Here is a 13,148-nt window from a genome sequence, read left to right as displayed (position 1 = left end):
AACTAGATCTATTCCCACCTTGGTAAATTTCTCTTGAGTCATAAAAACTAAAAGGACGTAAAAATCTTTATTTTTTTTTTTCTGAGTGTAACAAGAAGCAGCATAATAATGGAAGCACAGCATTTCGTGTGTTCCTGTCCCAGAGGCACCACGAGGCAGACCAGGAGCTGTCAATGGCCCTAAGGAGTCATGCTCCAGAGGGGCGGCCAGTCAGCTAGAGGCTGCGAGGGTGCGACGGCAACTGCAGTGGTGACCGCAGCTCACGTCCGTGATCTGCGTGGATGGCAGCCATGGAGCACCGCAGGTGGTCTGTTTCAGTAAACCCTGCGACACCTCAGGGAGCTCCTGGTGAAGCTCTGGGCTGTAAGGAACTTTCCTCAACCCATACACTTAGTAGCATCCCAAAGTAAGTCTTCTTAGCTGGAGAAGTGTTCTGCTGGAGTGTGAATAACCATGGTTACTTACAGTATGACAGAAAAACACAAGCATTCAAAGCACGTGTTTGTATATGCACATCCACACCCACCCACACCCCCCCACACATTCACATACATACACACATATACAATTATGCTAAAAGCTTTCCCAAAGCAGTATCTTTTTCCTCTTTCGCCTTCCTCTCTTCCTCATTCTTCCCTCCTCTACTTTACTTTATTTTTATTTTGTGATACAGTTTCATAGGCTCTGGGATTTTCCTTCACCTCCCCAAGTTCCTTCCTCCTCCACCTTTTGATCCAGTATCCTACAGTCAGGACATATTCACTGATTTCATTGGGAGTCTGTCTTTGGTCTGGATACAGAGATGCACACTGCATTATGTCTTTACATTTGGACACATCAGATCTAAACTCATGATTTGAGCCCCCTCTAATTCCTTATGGCCAGAATGTCCATCAGCTCATGAAGTGTGCTACCAAGGGGACAACCACAGCTACATGGCTGGATCTGACCTCATCTGCCAATGAGGACGCTAAACCAGGTGTTGGTTGCCTGCATGCAACAGGGAATATTTCAACCTAGTTGAAACTTCTCATTCAAGATGTTTTCTTCATCTTATTTCTGTTAGTGCCTGTAATGATTACACTGACATGGGGGCCAAGGATCAAACAAGAACACATCTAGTTCATCTCCACACCATTGCCCAGGGGGCGCCTCAGAGGCAGGGCCTCCGGATCCCAAACCACATCTAAGGAAGACAGGCCTCCCACCGCAGCTGGGAGCTGCAGCGCCACTGCAGGATCACTCACCGCAGGCATCCACTCTGGGAGGAGGCACTCTCCACGTAGTGCTTCAGGGCAAGTTGGAATTCTTCCAGCTCCTCTTCTATCACCGACATCTGGCGCTGCACCAGCATGACGTGCTGCTCAGGAAGAGGCAAGGGTTAACACGCTGGCCACCATGAGCCTCGTTTAAGCTGACCCCTACTGCCCATCCCCTCGCTCCTCTTGAATCAAATGATCATCATCCATAAAACGGCATTTGTCAAGAGAGGCCATGCCTGTTCCAAGTACAAAGCTAAATAAAAGCTTTGACAGAGGTAGGATTTTTTTTTCTTGTCTCTCATAACAGGAACTAATGAAAGTGGCTTTCACAGTGAGACATTTCACTTATGTTTAAAATCAGTGTTTCACAATTAGATTCTGTGAGAAGAATTGAAAATCACTTTCAGATCAGAATCTTTAGTGTGGGGCCAGCCTTTATTGTTATTATTATTATTATTATTATTATCATTATTATTAGAAAGACAGTTTTACAGAAAGAAGGAGAGCTAGAAAGAAAGATCTTCCATCTGCTGGTTCATGCCCCAAGTGGCTGCAGTGGCCGGAGCTGAGCCAATCCAAAGCCAGGAGCAAGGAGCTTCTTCCAGGTCTCCCACATATGGGCACAGGGTTGATTGCTTTCCCAGGTCACAAACAAAGAGCTGGACGGGAAGTGGAGCAGCTGGGACACAAACCAGCACACACCTGGGATGTTGGTGCTTACAAGTGGAAGACAAGTTGAGATATCGTGTTGGCCCAAGGCTACAATAGTTTTAAAATGTCTTTAAGTGTTTCTTTTTAATGTGCAGCCAAGATGTGAGCACCACACTTGAGTCATTTACCAGTTTTTAAAGAAAAGTTCTACTGTCCACTCCACAGTACCTTCTTTTCCTGGAATATTCTATGATGGTAAACACATCGCAACAGCCATTATAATCACATTTCAAAAACTATGTTCACCAGTGCATTTCCAAAACCCCATCCACTATTAGGAGGTTCTCAAGCATGTTAAGCCATTAGGTTTGACCTCATTCAAGATGTCCTAGCATTCGAGCAGCCTGTGTGTAATGGAGCAGACTGGGTTGGGTGGAAACTGCTCACGGCCACAGATCTTATCTCTGTCCCAGCAGTTGCAGCTTCAAGGTGCCCATGAAGCTTTGCCTTTGGGAATTTCACGGGATTTTAGATCTTGACAATAGCCTGTCCTTCTCTTCAAAGACTGAGTGGCTGAAATTATAACAGCACAAATAGATGTAAAGGGTTGGTAGAAATCATGAAAGTACAAGATAATGCAAAGGTAATGTTGAATATGAAGCAATAGACACTTAATATATTCCACAAACTGCTTCCACTTCAGGTAAATACTTGGTATGTGACTCTGCATTTCTAGGGATGGATCAAGAAAGAATTCTTATCTTCATGGAGCATAGTGAAGAAATAAACAACGGGAGAAACTAGGTCTTGATAAACACACTAGTTATAGCACTGGCACATGAAACTGACTCTAAATTGATTAGAATTCTGCAGAATTCAGAAAACTATTGCCAAACAAAGTCTCAACCCCAGTCTCAAAGCATTGTGACTGTTTTGAGCTTTGTAATAATGTTTGGATCACAGACTTCCACGAGCCGGAAGCAGTCTAAGATAACTAGCGTTAGTACTCTCCAGCGGGCTGCTCGGCTCTCAGGGTGGATTATGGGCCAAGGACAATCTTTCAAAAGAACAAAGCACAGTGTGGCTTCTCCCAGAATAGAGACCCAGGGTCTAATCAAAACTACCCTCATTGAAAAAACACTTTCTCAGCATGAATTCCGTGTTGCAATCGACCTGTGAAAGGCACACACTTCCCACTCACCCCCTTTCCCAGTGATGCTTATCTTGGCTCAGTTGCATCGTGTGTTTGTGTCCCTGTGTGTCGAGGGAGATAACTTTCTTGATTTTAAAAAAAATTTGTGAGTCCACAAGGGACCACATCCTGAACTTATGGGACTGAGCACAACCCACAGGCTTTAGATTGTGAACAGGAAGCAATAATGGGAAGAAACTTTAGATGGTTTCTCTTGCACAGAGATAGCTCTGTGAGGTCTATATGTGGAAGCAACGATGTAAGTGAATATTTGATGACACGAGGTTAGACTCCAGCAGAAACTGTACTCTGTCCATTCCTCTTCTTTCTAGACACATGGCCAAGATTCTATTCCATCTTTCTTTGAAGTCTGGTGTAACCACCTACTGAATTCTCATAGAGTATGAACAGAAGTACTAGGTGGTACTTTGGTGTCCAGACCCTTAAGAAGGAAGTTAGCATTCCCATGTCCTCATTTATATAGATGAGATGGAGACCAAGCTGAAGGGCATCAGAAGCACAGATGACAGGACTCTGTGGTCTTGAATCACTGGGATGCTTACGGAGCTGCAGTCTTACCCAGCCTGGTCCACCCACGGTGGCTCTCCTTCATCAGTGGGAGCTGCAGCCCAGCAGGGGACTCCCCAGATTTCCTCCACCCAGCCCATTTCCAGTTGGGTCGTCTGTGTGCTGGCAGTGCTTCAACCCAGGAAGGCATGGCCAGCCTGCAGTCTCAGCTCTAGCTGGTGGTTGGTACAGCCTAGCCCAACTAGGTGCAGCTCACACCCTATCCTGATTCTTGTGCATAGCAGCGGCTGCTATGGCCTGGCCTAGCCTGGCCTGTTTCCAGCCCTCACACAAATGCTGAAGAGTGCTACAGACTTGGTTGGCCTGTTCTCAACCCCAGCTCTGCAGTGGGAGCTGCAACATAGTGTGTGTGGGGGGGGGGCGGGGGGAGTGATTCCCTAAGTTCTCCTACAGGTTTGCTTCCAGCACCAGATCTCATGCATGCCAGTGGGAGGAGTGGCCCTGCTTGGCATGGTCTGCACTCAGTTCCAGTCCTTCCATGTGCTAGTGGGTGCTGCAGCCTGGCTCGCTAGCCTTCTCCCAGCCCCAGCTCCTGCAAAGATCAGGTGGGTTCCTATCAGGTGCGTTTAGTGGTCCAGCCTGAATCAGCCCATCACCACCTCCACTCTCTGTAAACCAGTGGGTGCTGCCGTCCCTCTGAGGTGAGCTCACAATTCCCCTACAGAATCTGTCCCCAGATCTGGTTCTCTTGCATTCTGACTGGTGCTGTGGCCCAGCCTGACATGGCCTACTCCCCGTTTCAACATTCACAGGTGAGTATTGTAGCCCAGCCCAATCATACATACCTCTCAGCTCCAGTTTTTCTGAGTCAATAACCAGAGGGTGACACTATTTAGCCCAGCCCAGGTCTCCCATATGGGCTGGTGCTTTGGCATGCCCTCTGGTTTCTCCCATTTAAACCATCCCATCTCAGCTCCTTATCCTACGTGCAAGTATAGTGACCCAGCTGTGGAGGACCCCAAAGTCAGTCCTTCCCTCTCCAACATGCCCTCAGCTGCTGTCACTCCAATCCTCACACCAGCTTCCCCTGGTGGGAGGAGTGGTGTATCCCTGCCCAGTTCCCTGCCTCCCCCATTTATCTTTAAACAAGGGGGGGGGGAGTAAATAAGCAGCTATGCTGGCACACAGGTGTAATAAACATAAATTTGGCTTTAAGAAGGCCCAGAATGCCTGCCAGCTTTTCTCCAAGCAACGGCACACTTGCCTAGGTACCATGCAACCTAGGCAGTGCCTGTAGCTGGGAATCCTAAGGTCCTGTGGTAAATAATTGGTCCTCTGTATGATCCTCATGCAACAGTTTTTGTCTATATATATATACATTTATTTATAAAGAGAAGGAGAAACAGAGGAAAAGATCTTTCATCCTTCGATTCACTTTCCAAGTGGCCACAATGGCTAGAACTGAGCCCATCTGAGCCCATCTGAAGCCAGGAACCAGGAGCTTCTTCTGGATCTCCCATATGGGTGCAGGGTCCCAAGGCTTTGGGTCATCCTCCACTGCTTTCCCAGGCCACAAACAGGGAGCTGGAAGGGAAGTAGGGCCATCAGAATAAGAACCAGTGATCATATGGGATCCTGGCACATACAAGGTGAGGACTTTAGCCACTAGGCTACTGTGCTGAGCCCCATGCACCAGGGTTTAACATGAACAGATAAATGGAATAAAGCAGGCATGCTCTTTTTTTAGACTTACAAGATTTTTTGATCAGGTATTTGTGATGAACAATGACTCAAGTGATTCTCCTAGTCTTTCCTCATGAAATATTTAAATATATTCCATTAGTCCACAATTAATAATAATAAACAATAATTTTAGTCTGAAAGTAATTCTCACATGATCCAGGAAATCTGATAAAAAAAAAATGGGCCAGAACCCTTCACTACTCCTTGAATCCAAGCCCTTTGGAATCTGACCTTTTATTCTCCACAACAAGAAAGAACCTGTTTCCCTCCCCTTGTCCTTCTAACTTACCTTGGCCAACAGAATGTGGCAAAATTGCATATGTCAGTTTAAAGTTAGGCCCCAAGAGGCCGGTGATTTTCCAACCTTGATCTTCATTCTTAATATTGTCATGTGAACAAGACCTGCGATAGCATGGGTCAGACAACTTTTTCTCTACACGAAGATAAAAAATATTTAATGCCTTGTGTGTCACAGGATTGTAACTATGCCACATCTGTTACTATAATGTGAGTTGCTGTAAACCATATGTAAGGAAATGAGCGTGGCTGTGTCGCAATGAAGCTATTTACACAAAAACAGATTGGTAGGCTGCAGTTTGCCAATGTGTGAAATGGAGAATTAAAGACTACAGAGGGCATCAGTGAACCCCTAGACATAAGAGAAATTCAAAATCAGCAAAATGACATGCAGGTGACTAACACGCCATGGGAGATCATGAGTCCTACATTGCCCACCTACAAAACTGTAGCTGTCAAGTTAAGCCACTACAATTTGGGATGCTGTGTCAGGTAACAACAGTTAACAATGACAGTGCTATATAGCAACATCCACATATAAATGAATCTACTATGCACTTATAAGCATTGATATGGGTATAATTTGGAAAAGTTAAACTACTTGAGTCCTAGATTTTGCAACGCAAAGAAGGCAAATCTTTTCACTACTTTTCTCAGACATTTAGCTAAATAAGTTGATGAGGCCCAGGTAATCCCCCCGAGTGGGATGATTATTTGAAAAGTGAAGCTTTTCATGGGTTATTTAAAATCTGTCATCCAAAGAAAATACGTTTTCAATACATTTTCGATACGACCAAGTCGAGGAAAGCTGTGGAATGTGAGGTTAGGGGAGGAAAATGTAGCCTATGTGTCTGTCATGATACATGGCCTGAAAGTTTACTGAAATATATAGTTATTTAACTTACTGAAATCTTAGGTTCTAAAGTCAGAATAATTCGCCCAGAGCACTTTTGCATGTTAAAATATGCTTTCTAAGCTTAGAACCAGACAGGAAACAGTCAACTTGGACTCACATATACCTTACTAAGTAGGACACAAAGATTAGTTACTCCTCACTAAGGTGTTGAAGATTTCTCTACACACACCACCTAAAACTGTTCTACACCTCAACTGTTGACATATGCCTTGTTAGAGTTATAAGCCATTTTGGACTATCCTAAAGTTTGCCACGTTCAGTAAAAATAATGCTTCAACACTATAAACTGCTGAATATAAAAATGAAAATAGACACAAGACAGCTGAATAGTACCCTATAGCCATTTTAAGGTGTATAGCAGCCGGTTGTGTATAAACTAAAATTGAAATGTCAATGAAGTAGTCACAGGATGTGGTTAAGAACTTGCATTCTCTTACATATTGGTCACTCAGTACCATGTCAATTAACTCCATAGTGTTGTAAATGGTTGTTGATGTTATGTTGTGGCTTTTAATTGGTCAGGATGATATTCTGCCAGCTCTGCTTTCAGACCAGAGATGGTCCCCTCAAGAAACTGTTGAATTTATCTGGACAATAAGATGCTGGACTCTATGCTTGGTACATGCTTGCAATGAAAGAATCATGACTGGATTTGAACAGTAATACTGCAACAAGGTGGAGGAATCCACCATGCAGGGAGGGCTTGGGAAGGGGTTGGGGGAATCCCAGAACCTATGAAAATGTGTCATAAATGAAATGAAATAGAAAACAATATTCTTTCTAGTGCATTTCTATTTCTTTGTAGTAGCAGACATAAAACAACCTTTTATCAGTTAATTTATGGGAATTTTGTGACAATAGATCTTTGGTGCATTATTTGCAATTCTTGGGGCTGAAAAGTGCCGTGTATGTATGAAGAACAATGTCAGTATTAGTTAATGACACTAGTGTAATTAGGTAATGACACCAGACTATATTCTGTTTGCTCTGGATTTCCAGGAACACTCAATGCAATTTCTTTTCATGTCACTGGGATCTATACAGCACGTTTACATGTTCCAAGTGTGTCCTCAGAGGTAGCACAGCCCCTCATTTGCACATCCATTGATCTCTTAACAGGTATCACAGAGCAAGCTTATGCTTTGATAGTTCCTGACACGTCAATTGCTAACAGTCTCCCATTTAGTAATACACGGCACACGTATTTCATTTAAAAATCATCTTTTAAGGTGTGAACATTTGGGTTAGTGCTTCAGATGCCTGTTGGGATGCCCTCATCCACAGCAGAGGGCTTGGATTCCAGTCCTGGCTCTCATCTGATCCCAGCCTCTTGGTCATGAGCATCCTCGGGAGGCACCAGATCATGGCACAAGTACTCGCATGTCTGCCAGTCACATGAGAAACCTGGATTCCAGGCTGCTGGCTATGGCCCACCTGTGCCTGCCTAGCACAGGCATTGAGGGTATGAACCAGCCTAGATCCCTCTCCCTCTAACTCTACCTTCTCTCCCTTTTTCTCTCTCTTTTAAGTAGGGTGAAAATAAATATTTTAAATACCATAGTTCACAGATTTAATGGTATAGAGAGACAGAATAACTTATTAGATTTGTACCTATTGAATAAACCATTTTTGTGTATATAACAAATAATATGCTGAAGAAAATTCACGAGTTTTGAGAGTCTCAAGAATATATGCAAGCCCTTAAACATTATCCTGCCTTTTCTGCAAGATCGGGCGCATTCAGAGTGGTATGGCTATAGACTATCCTGCCTTTTCAAAAAGAATTCTTTTGAGTTTAGGAAAGATTTGGAAAGGATTCATCTAATTCCAATGGTGTTTAGGCAAAGTGTCATGCACTGCACACAAGTGACACTAGGCAAAAAGGATCCAGGGAGATCAATAAACTTCGTCAGACGCAGGGTGTGGCTCAGATGAAGTGATTCCTTTGAGAAAATGCTATATTGCCCTTTCAATGATTCATTCTACAGCTTAGCATTTGACAGCTAGACAACAATAAACTGTCCCCAAGTTCTCAACGAAGGATGAAGTCATGTGTTTGGACTTTAGAGCTGGGTTAATTGCTGATATTTTCTCTTTCATTGTAGCAAGAAGATAATGTTAAGTTCATAATAGTTGCTGTCTTTATAAAATGCTTGTTAGAAATCTTTTGGGACATCTCTCTATTCCTAAATAGCAACTTAGTGCAGTGTTGCAACATTCCAATGTTGCAAAAATACATACGTATAGCAAATATAGTTTCAAACTTCTGCTTATTCGTTCTTGTTTTATCTTAAATAATATATTATTTGGAAGCAATACCTGCCTTCTAAATTTAGATTGCTCTCCCCAGTTATGCAAATCTCTACTTTCCAGTAGCAATATTCATCTCATAATTTACTGTGGACTCTGGTTTTGTTGCTTGTATTTCATCCTAGCCTGTTTTCCAGCCTTTAATATTCAGCATTTTATCTCCAATCTCTGACCTTGACACAGGGTTCCCAATCACATGATTTGTGAAACAAATGAATAAAAATCACTTTTGCTTCTGGCTGTAGACTTTATTAAAAATTTTTAAATAAATTATATTTGTTCATTTCAAAAGAGGAATAGGGATGCTCAGGAAATTTTAAAGCACTATATAATGGTTACATTCTATTCACTTTTTCAAATATATCTCCATCATCATGTCCCCTCTTTCTTCTTTTTCCTTCAAAAAGAAGTATACAAAATAAAAATTGACTTTACTTTTAGTAGCGAGGTGGCCTTCAGTACTTTTCCCTTGTTTTACATTTTCCAAAACATTAAAATAGAACAATGGTGCTTATAATACAGACTCCTGGGTAGCATTCAGTAAAACAATGTGCATAAAGATACTCCATACTGGACAGGTACTGGATAAATGCTACTTGCTTACTCTGGGATGAAGAGGTAAATGGACTGGAAAAAAAAAATCACCCTAGACTCATTATTCCATAATGGCTCGTTGCCCAGAACACAAGACAGGGCAGCTGCTGGGATTCACAACCTCTGCTGGGTTCCTAGACAAGCCGATCAGAGAGTCTGCTCTGCTTTCATGGCACAAGATTTCACGGAATAATCATTTATGTTCTCCCAGATTTGCTAGCACACAGCAATTCTTTTCTAGTGGTTATAAATCCAGTAAAACCCCAAGTTGGACATAATGTGGCAATGAGTACACGGCTGTTGCTGAACACCGGTATTCTGCTCTATTGGCTAAACCTCTGTACAGATTATTATTATGTTATTTGCATATGTAAAACCTGGCTCATGATAGCACCACCTCATTTGCCTATTGTGAGAATTAGGTGACCTATGTGTATGTATAAAGCACACTGTCGAGGCTCAGTAAAGATGAACCTTTTCTTTGTTTTTTGACTTGGAATTAATTTTTCAAATTTCTTATCCATCCACTAATGGAAAAGGAAAACTACTTCTCCAGCCAATACATTCTAAAACTGGCTTTAGGAACCATATAAATCATGGAATCTATGGTTGGATACCATCCTGAGAAATGGTGTGAAATATTTCTAAAAAAAAATCATTTCAAACAAATACAGTATGCCTATTCCTAAACAACTATTATTATTTTATCCCTACAAATAATTCTGGACTATGCAACTGTATCCACTGGTGCATTCATGAGCTGGAATTAAGTGTAAGTGAGTTGAGCTTTACTGCAGCATCAGCTGACAGGTTCTGGGACTGGGGGCAAGTCCTTTCAGGCTAGAACATAGAATCAACTTGAAAGTGCAGAATATGGGGCTAGAACTATTAGGCACCCCTCTGACAGGCTGCAGCTCCCACCAATGAGCATGAGAATCAGGGCTGTGGGGGGTGGCATCTGCTAACATGAGTGTGGGATGGATAGTTGGGTCGGGTGACCTGAGCTAGTCTAAAGAACCCATTGAGGTGTGAGAGAGCTGCATGAGATGCAGAAATGACCAGTATGCTGCACATATCAGTATGCACAGGAGCCAAGGCTGGAGGCAGACTTAATAGGGCTTATTGGGAGATGCAATTCCACTGGTGTGCGAGGGCTGAATGTTGATAGGGTTGGCTGGGCTACAGCATCCATTGGATTTCATATGAGATGGGGACAGAACCAACTAGGCAACTAGAACCACCAGTGTGTGCAGGTTGATGTGGGAGACAGACTGGACTGGACCCCACACATAATAGTCAAGTCTGTGGTCACCTCTGGCAAGATTTCTCTGGAGACCCCCTCAACAGGACCACTGGACTCAAAACTCCAGCCACAGGGAAAAAATCACAGAATTTGTGCACGCATCAGAACTGGGCCTCCTCAGCTGCTGAAGTCTGTGCAGTGGATGGCATGCCCAGATGTACCTGCTGGAGACTTGACAGCCAGTTCACTGAGGTTTGTGGAGGAGGTCCGATACCATGGAGGACAGAACAAATCGGACAACTCTCACGGTCAAACTTTGACAGTAAGTATTTAGATGAACCGAGTCTCTAACGTGGACTGTGTCAGCCACTGGACCTTGAAAGGATTTCCTCAACCTTGGAGCAGTGAAATCAACAGCATGTCAGAACTATCAAAACCACTTGAGTAGTACTCTCAGAGCATGCTCCACATTGAGAACCCCGGGATGACACTGAGTGGCCACATGTATTTTTCTCAATTTTGTAAAGATGATCAAAAATAAATTTCTTATTAAAAAACTAAATATGTGCATCTACTCCATAGAGCACTACTCAGCCATTAAAAAGAATGAAATTCTACCATTTACAACAAAATGGTCCCAATTAGAGACCATTATGCTCAGTTAAATAAGCCAATCCGAAAAGGACAGATATCATATGCTTTCTCTGATATAAGAGAATCTTTATGCAAACAACAAGATCAAAAGATATATAGAGATGACATTTACAGGACAGTGTGTTGGCACAGTAGGCTAATCATCAGCCTGTCTCACTGGCATCATTTATGCTCACCAGTTCCTGTCCAGAATGCTCACTTCTATCCCAGCTCTCTGTCTATCACCTCAGAAGGCAGTGTGGGATGGCCCAGATCGTTGGGACCCTGAACCTGCTCACCCATTATTTTGCATGTGCATGACCTGTGACAAGTTTGCACCAGTTCATTCCAGGATAGCAGTAAAGCTGATAATCAAAGGAAACTATTTAAAAACAATGGATCCATAACTATTGCATTTTCATCCTGGGGAGTTCATTTCCTCCGTTCTGTATTTTATTTATGTATAATAAAGTTTTTTGTAAAAATAATTAAATTATCTTTAAATATTAAAAAAGAAGTTGAAAACAATTTAAGAAATCTTTTTATTGCTCTTGATCGATATTGACACCTGAACTGCTTTGCCCAGTCTTAGTTTTCTGTAAATATCTGTTTGCACTACTAAATTAGTCATGGTGTTACGTGTTAATCTTTGAAAAACTGAAGTTGATTTCTCTCCGTCTTTCTCTCTCTTCACAGGGCACCACCAAATGGAATAACTGCTACTTCTCATAAACAGTCCTTAGATAATTTTATCTTTCATGGCTACAGAAAGAAAGTCTCACCCTAGAAAGTTACAAAAGGATAAACCATCATCTCTCATAATCTTAGAAAAGTGATGTTCATTTTTCTTGACCTGGAGTGTAGTCTTCCATGTCAAGATATGAGATGATACAGAGTTAACAATTTCTCTGCCCTGGGACTGCTCAAAATCAGCATTCCTGGGATTTGCATTCAAAACTCCCTTCCTCAAACCCTCCCCCTACAGGCTGTAACTTTCAAATTCTGGGTTTCTGACAAGTTAATATATTCCACATACCCATCTCTGGAGAAATTAAACACGTGTGGTGAAAAATGGCATATATCACGGGAAAGTAAGCGTATCTGTAAGATTCTACTAAAAGCTAACATTATCAAGCTTAGTAGAGACCCCCAAGGATCCTCTTTAGACCCTTTTGTGGTATCAATTTGGACAGGGGGCGGAGCCTTAACACACAGCTATGGTCTCACCTTCTATCCTGTATTCAATGTCTTTTGAATGTGAAAATAAAAGGAAAAAAGATAAGGAAAGCAACCTTGAGCATTTCAAGATCAAGTGTAAAGGCCATTGGGAAAACATGGAGTATTGTCATTATCTAGTTATCAAACTGTCCAACAAAATACTGGAGCTTCTTTCTCCAATCCAGCTGTAAATTAACTCTTGAACATTAATGGAGAATGAAGCCTGTGATTATAAAGTGGATCAAAATTATATCTGCAAAATTTAAAGAGAAGAAAAGAAGGGAGGAGAAGGAAGGGGATTGGGAGAGGGAGAATAGAGTAGTGAAGTGCATTTATCTTTCTGGAATTGTATCTATGAAGCCCATTAAATCCACTCTACATTAATAAAATAAAATATTCATCAATTACCTAATACATTTAAGTAACTTATCTAAGGTTGTGAGATAAGTGTGATTTTCTACAATTACCCAAGCTTTTAAAATCCAGTCACCATTAAATGTCAACACAAAGACCTAACATCTGAAATTCAAATGTGCTGTAAACATTTGTTCAAGATAAAGT

General features: G+C 42.1%; 1 protein-coding gene across 1 annotated transcript in view; it reads right to left on the bottom strand.

The window, feature by feature from the left end:
* Positions 1 to 13,148, bottom strand: part of NECAB1 (N-terminal EF-hand calcium binding protein 1) — a 203,502-nt gene that overhangs the window by 20,535 nt on the left and 169,819 nt on the right. The window contains exon 10 of the mRNA XM_040993280.1: positions 1,248 to 1,360. Within this exon, the coding sequence (XP_040849214.1) occupies positions 1,248 to 1,360 (113 nt within the window). The remainder of the gene's footprint in view (positions 1 to 1,247; positions 1,361 to 13,148) is intronic.

The sequence above is a fragment of the Ochotona curzoniae genome, unplaced genomic scaffold, assembly GCF_017591425.1.
Source record: "Ochotona curzoniae isolate NIBS_2020 unplaced genomic scaffold, NIBS_Ocur_1.0 contig_1071, whole genome shotgun sequence".
Taxonomy (NCBI): domain Eukaryota; kingdom Metazoa; phylum Chordata; class Mammalia; order Lagomorpha; family Ochotonidae; genus Ochotona; species Ochotona curzoniae.
The sequence above is the reverse complement of the archived record's forward strand: the minus strand, read 5'-3'. Positions and strand labels throughout refer to the sequence as shown.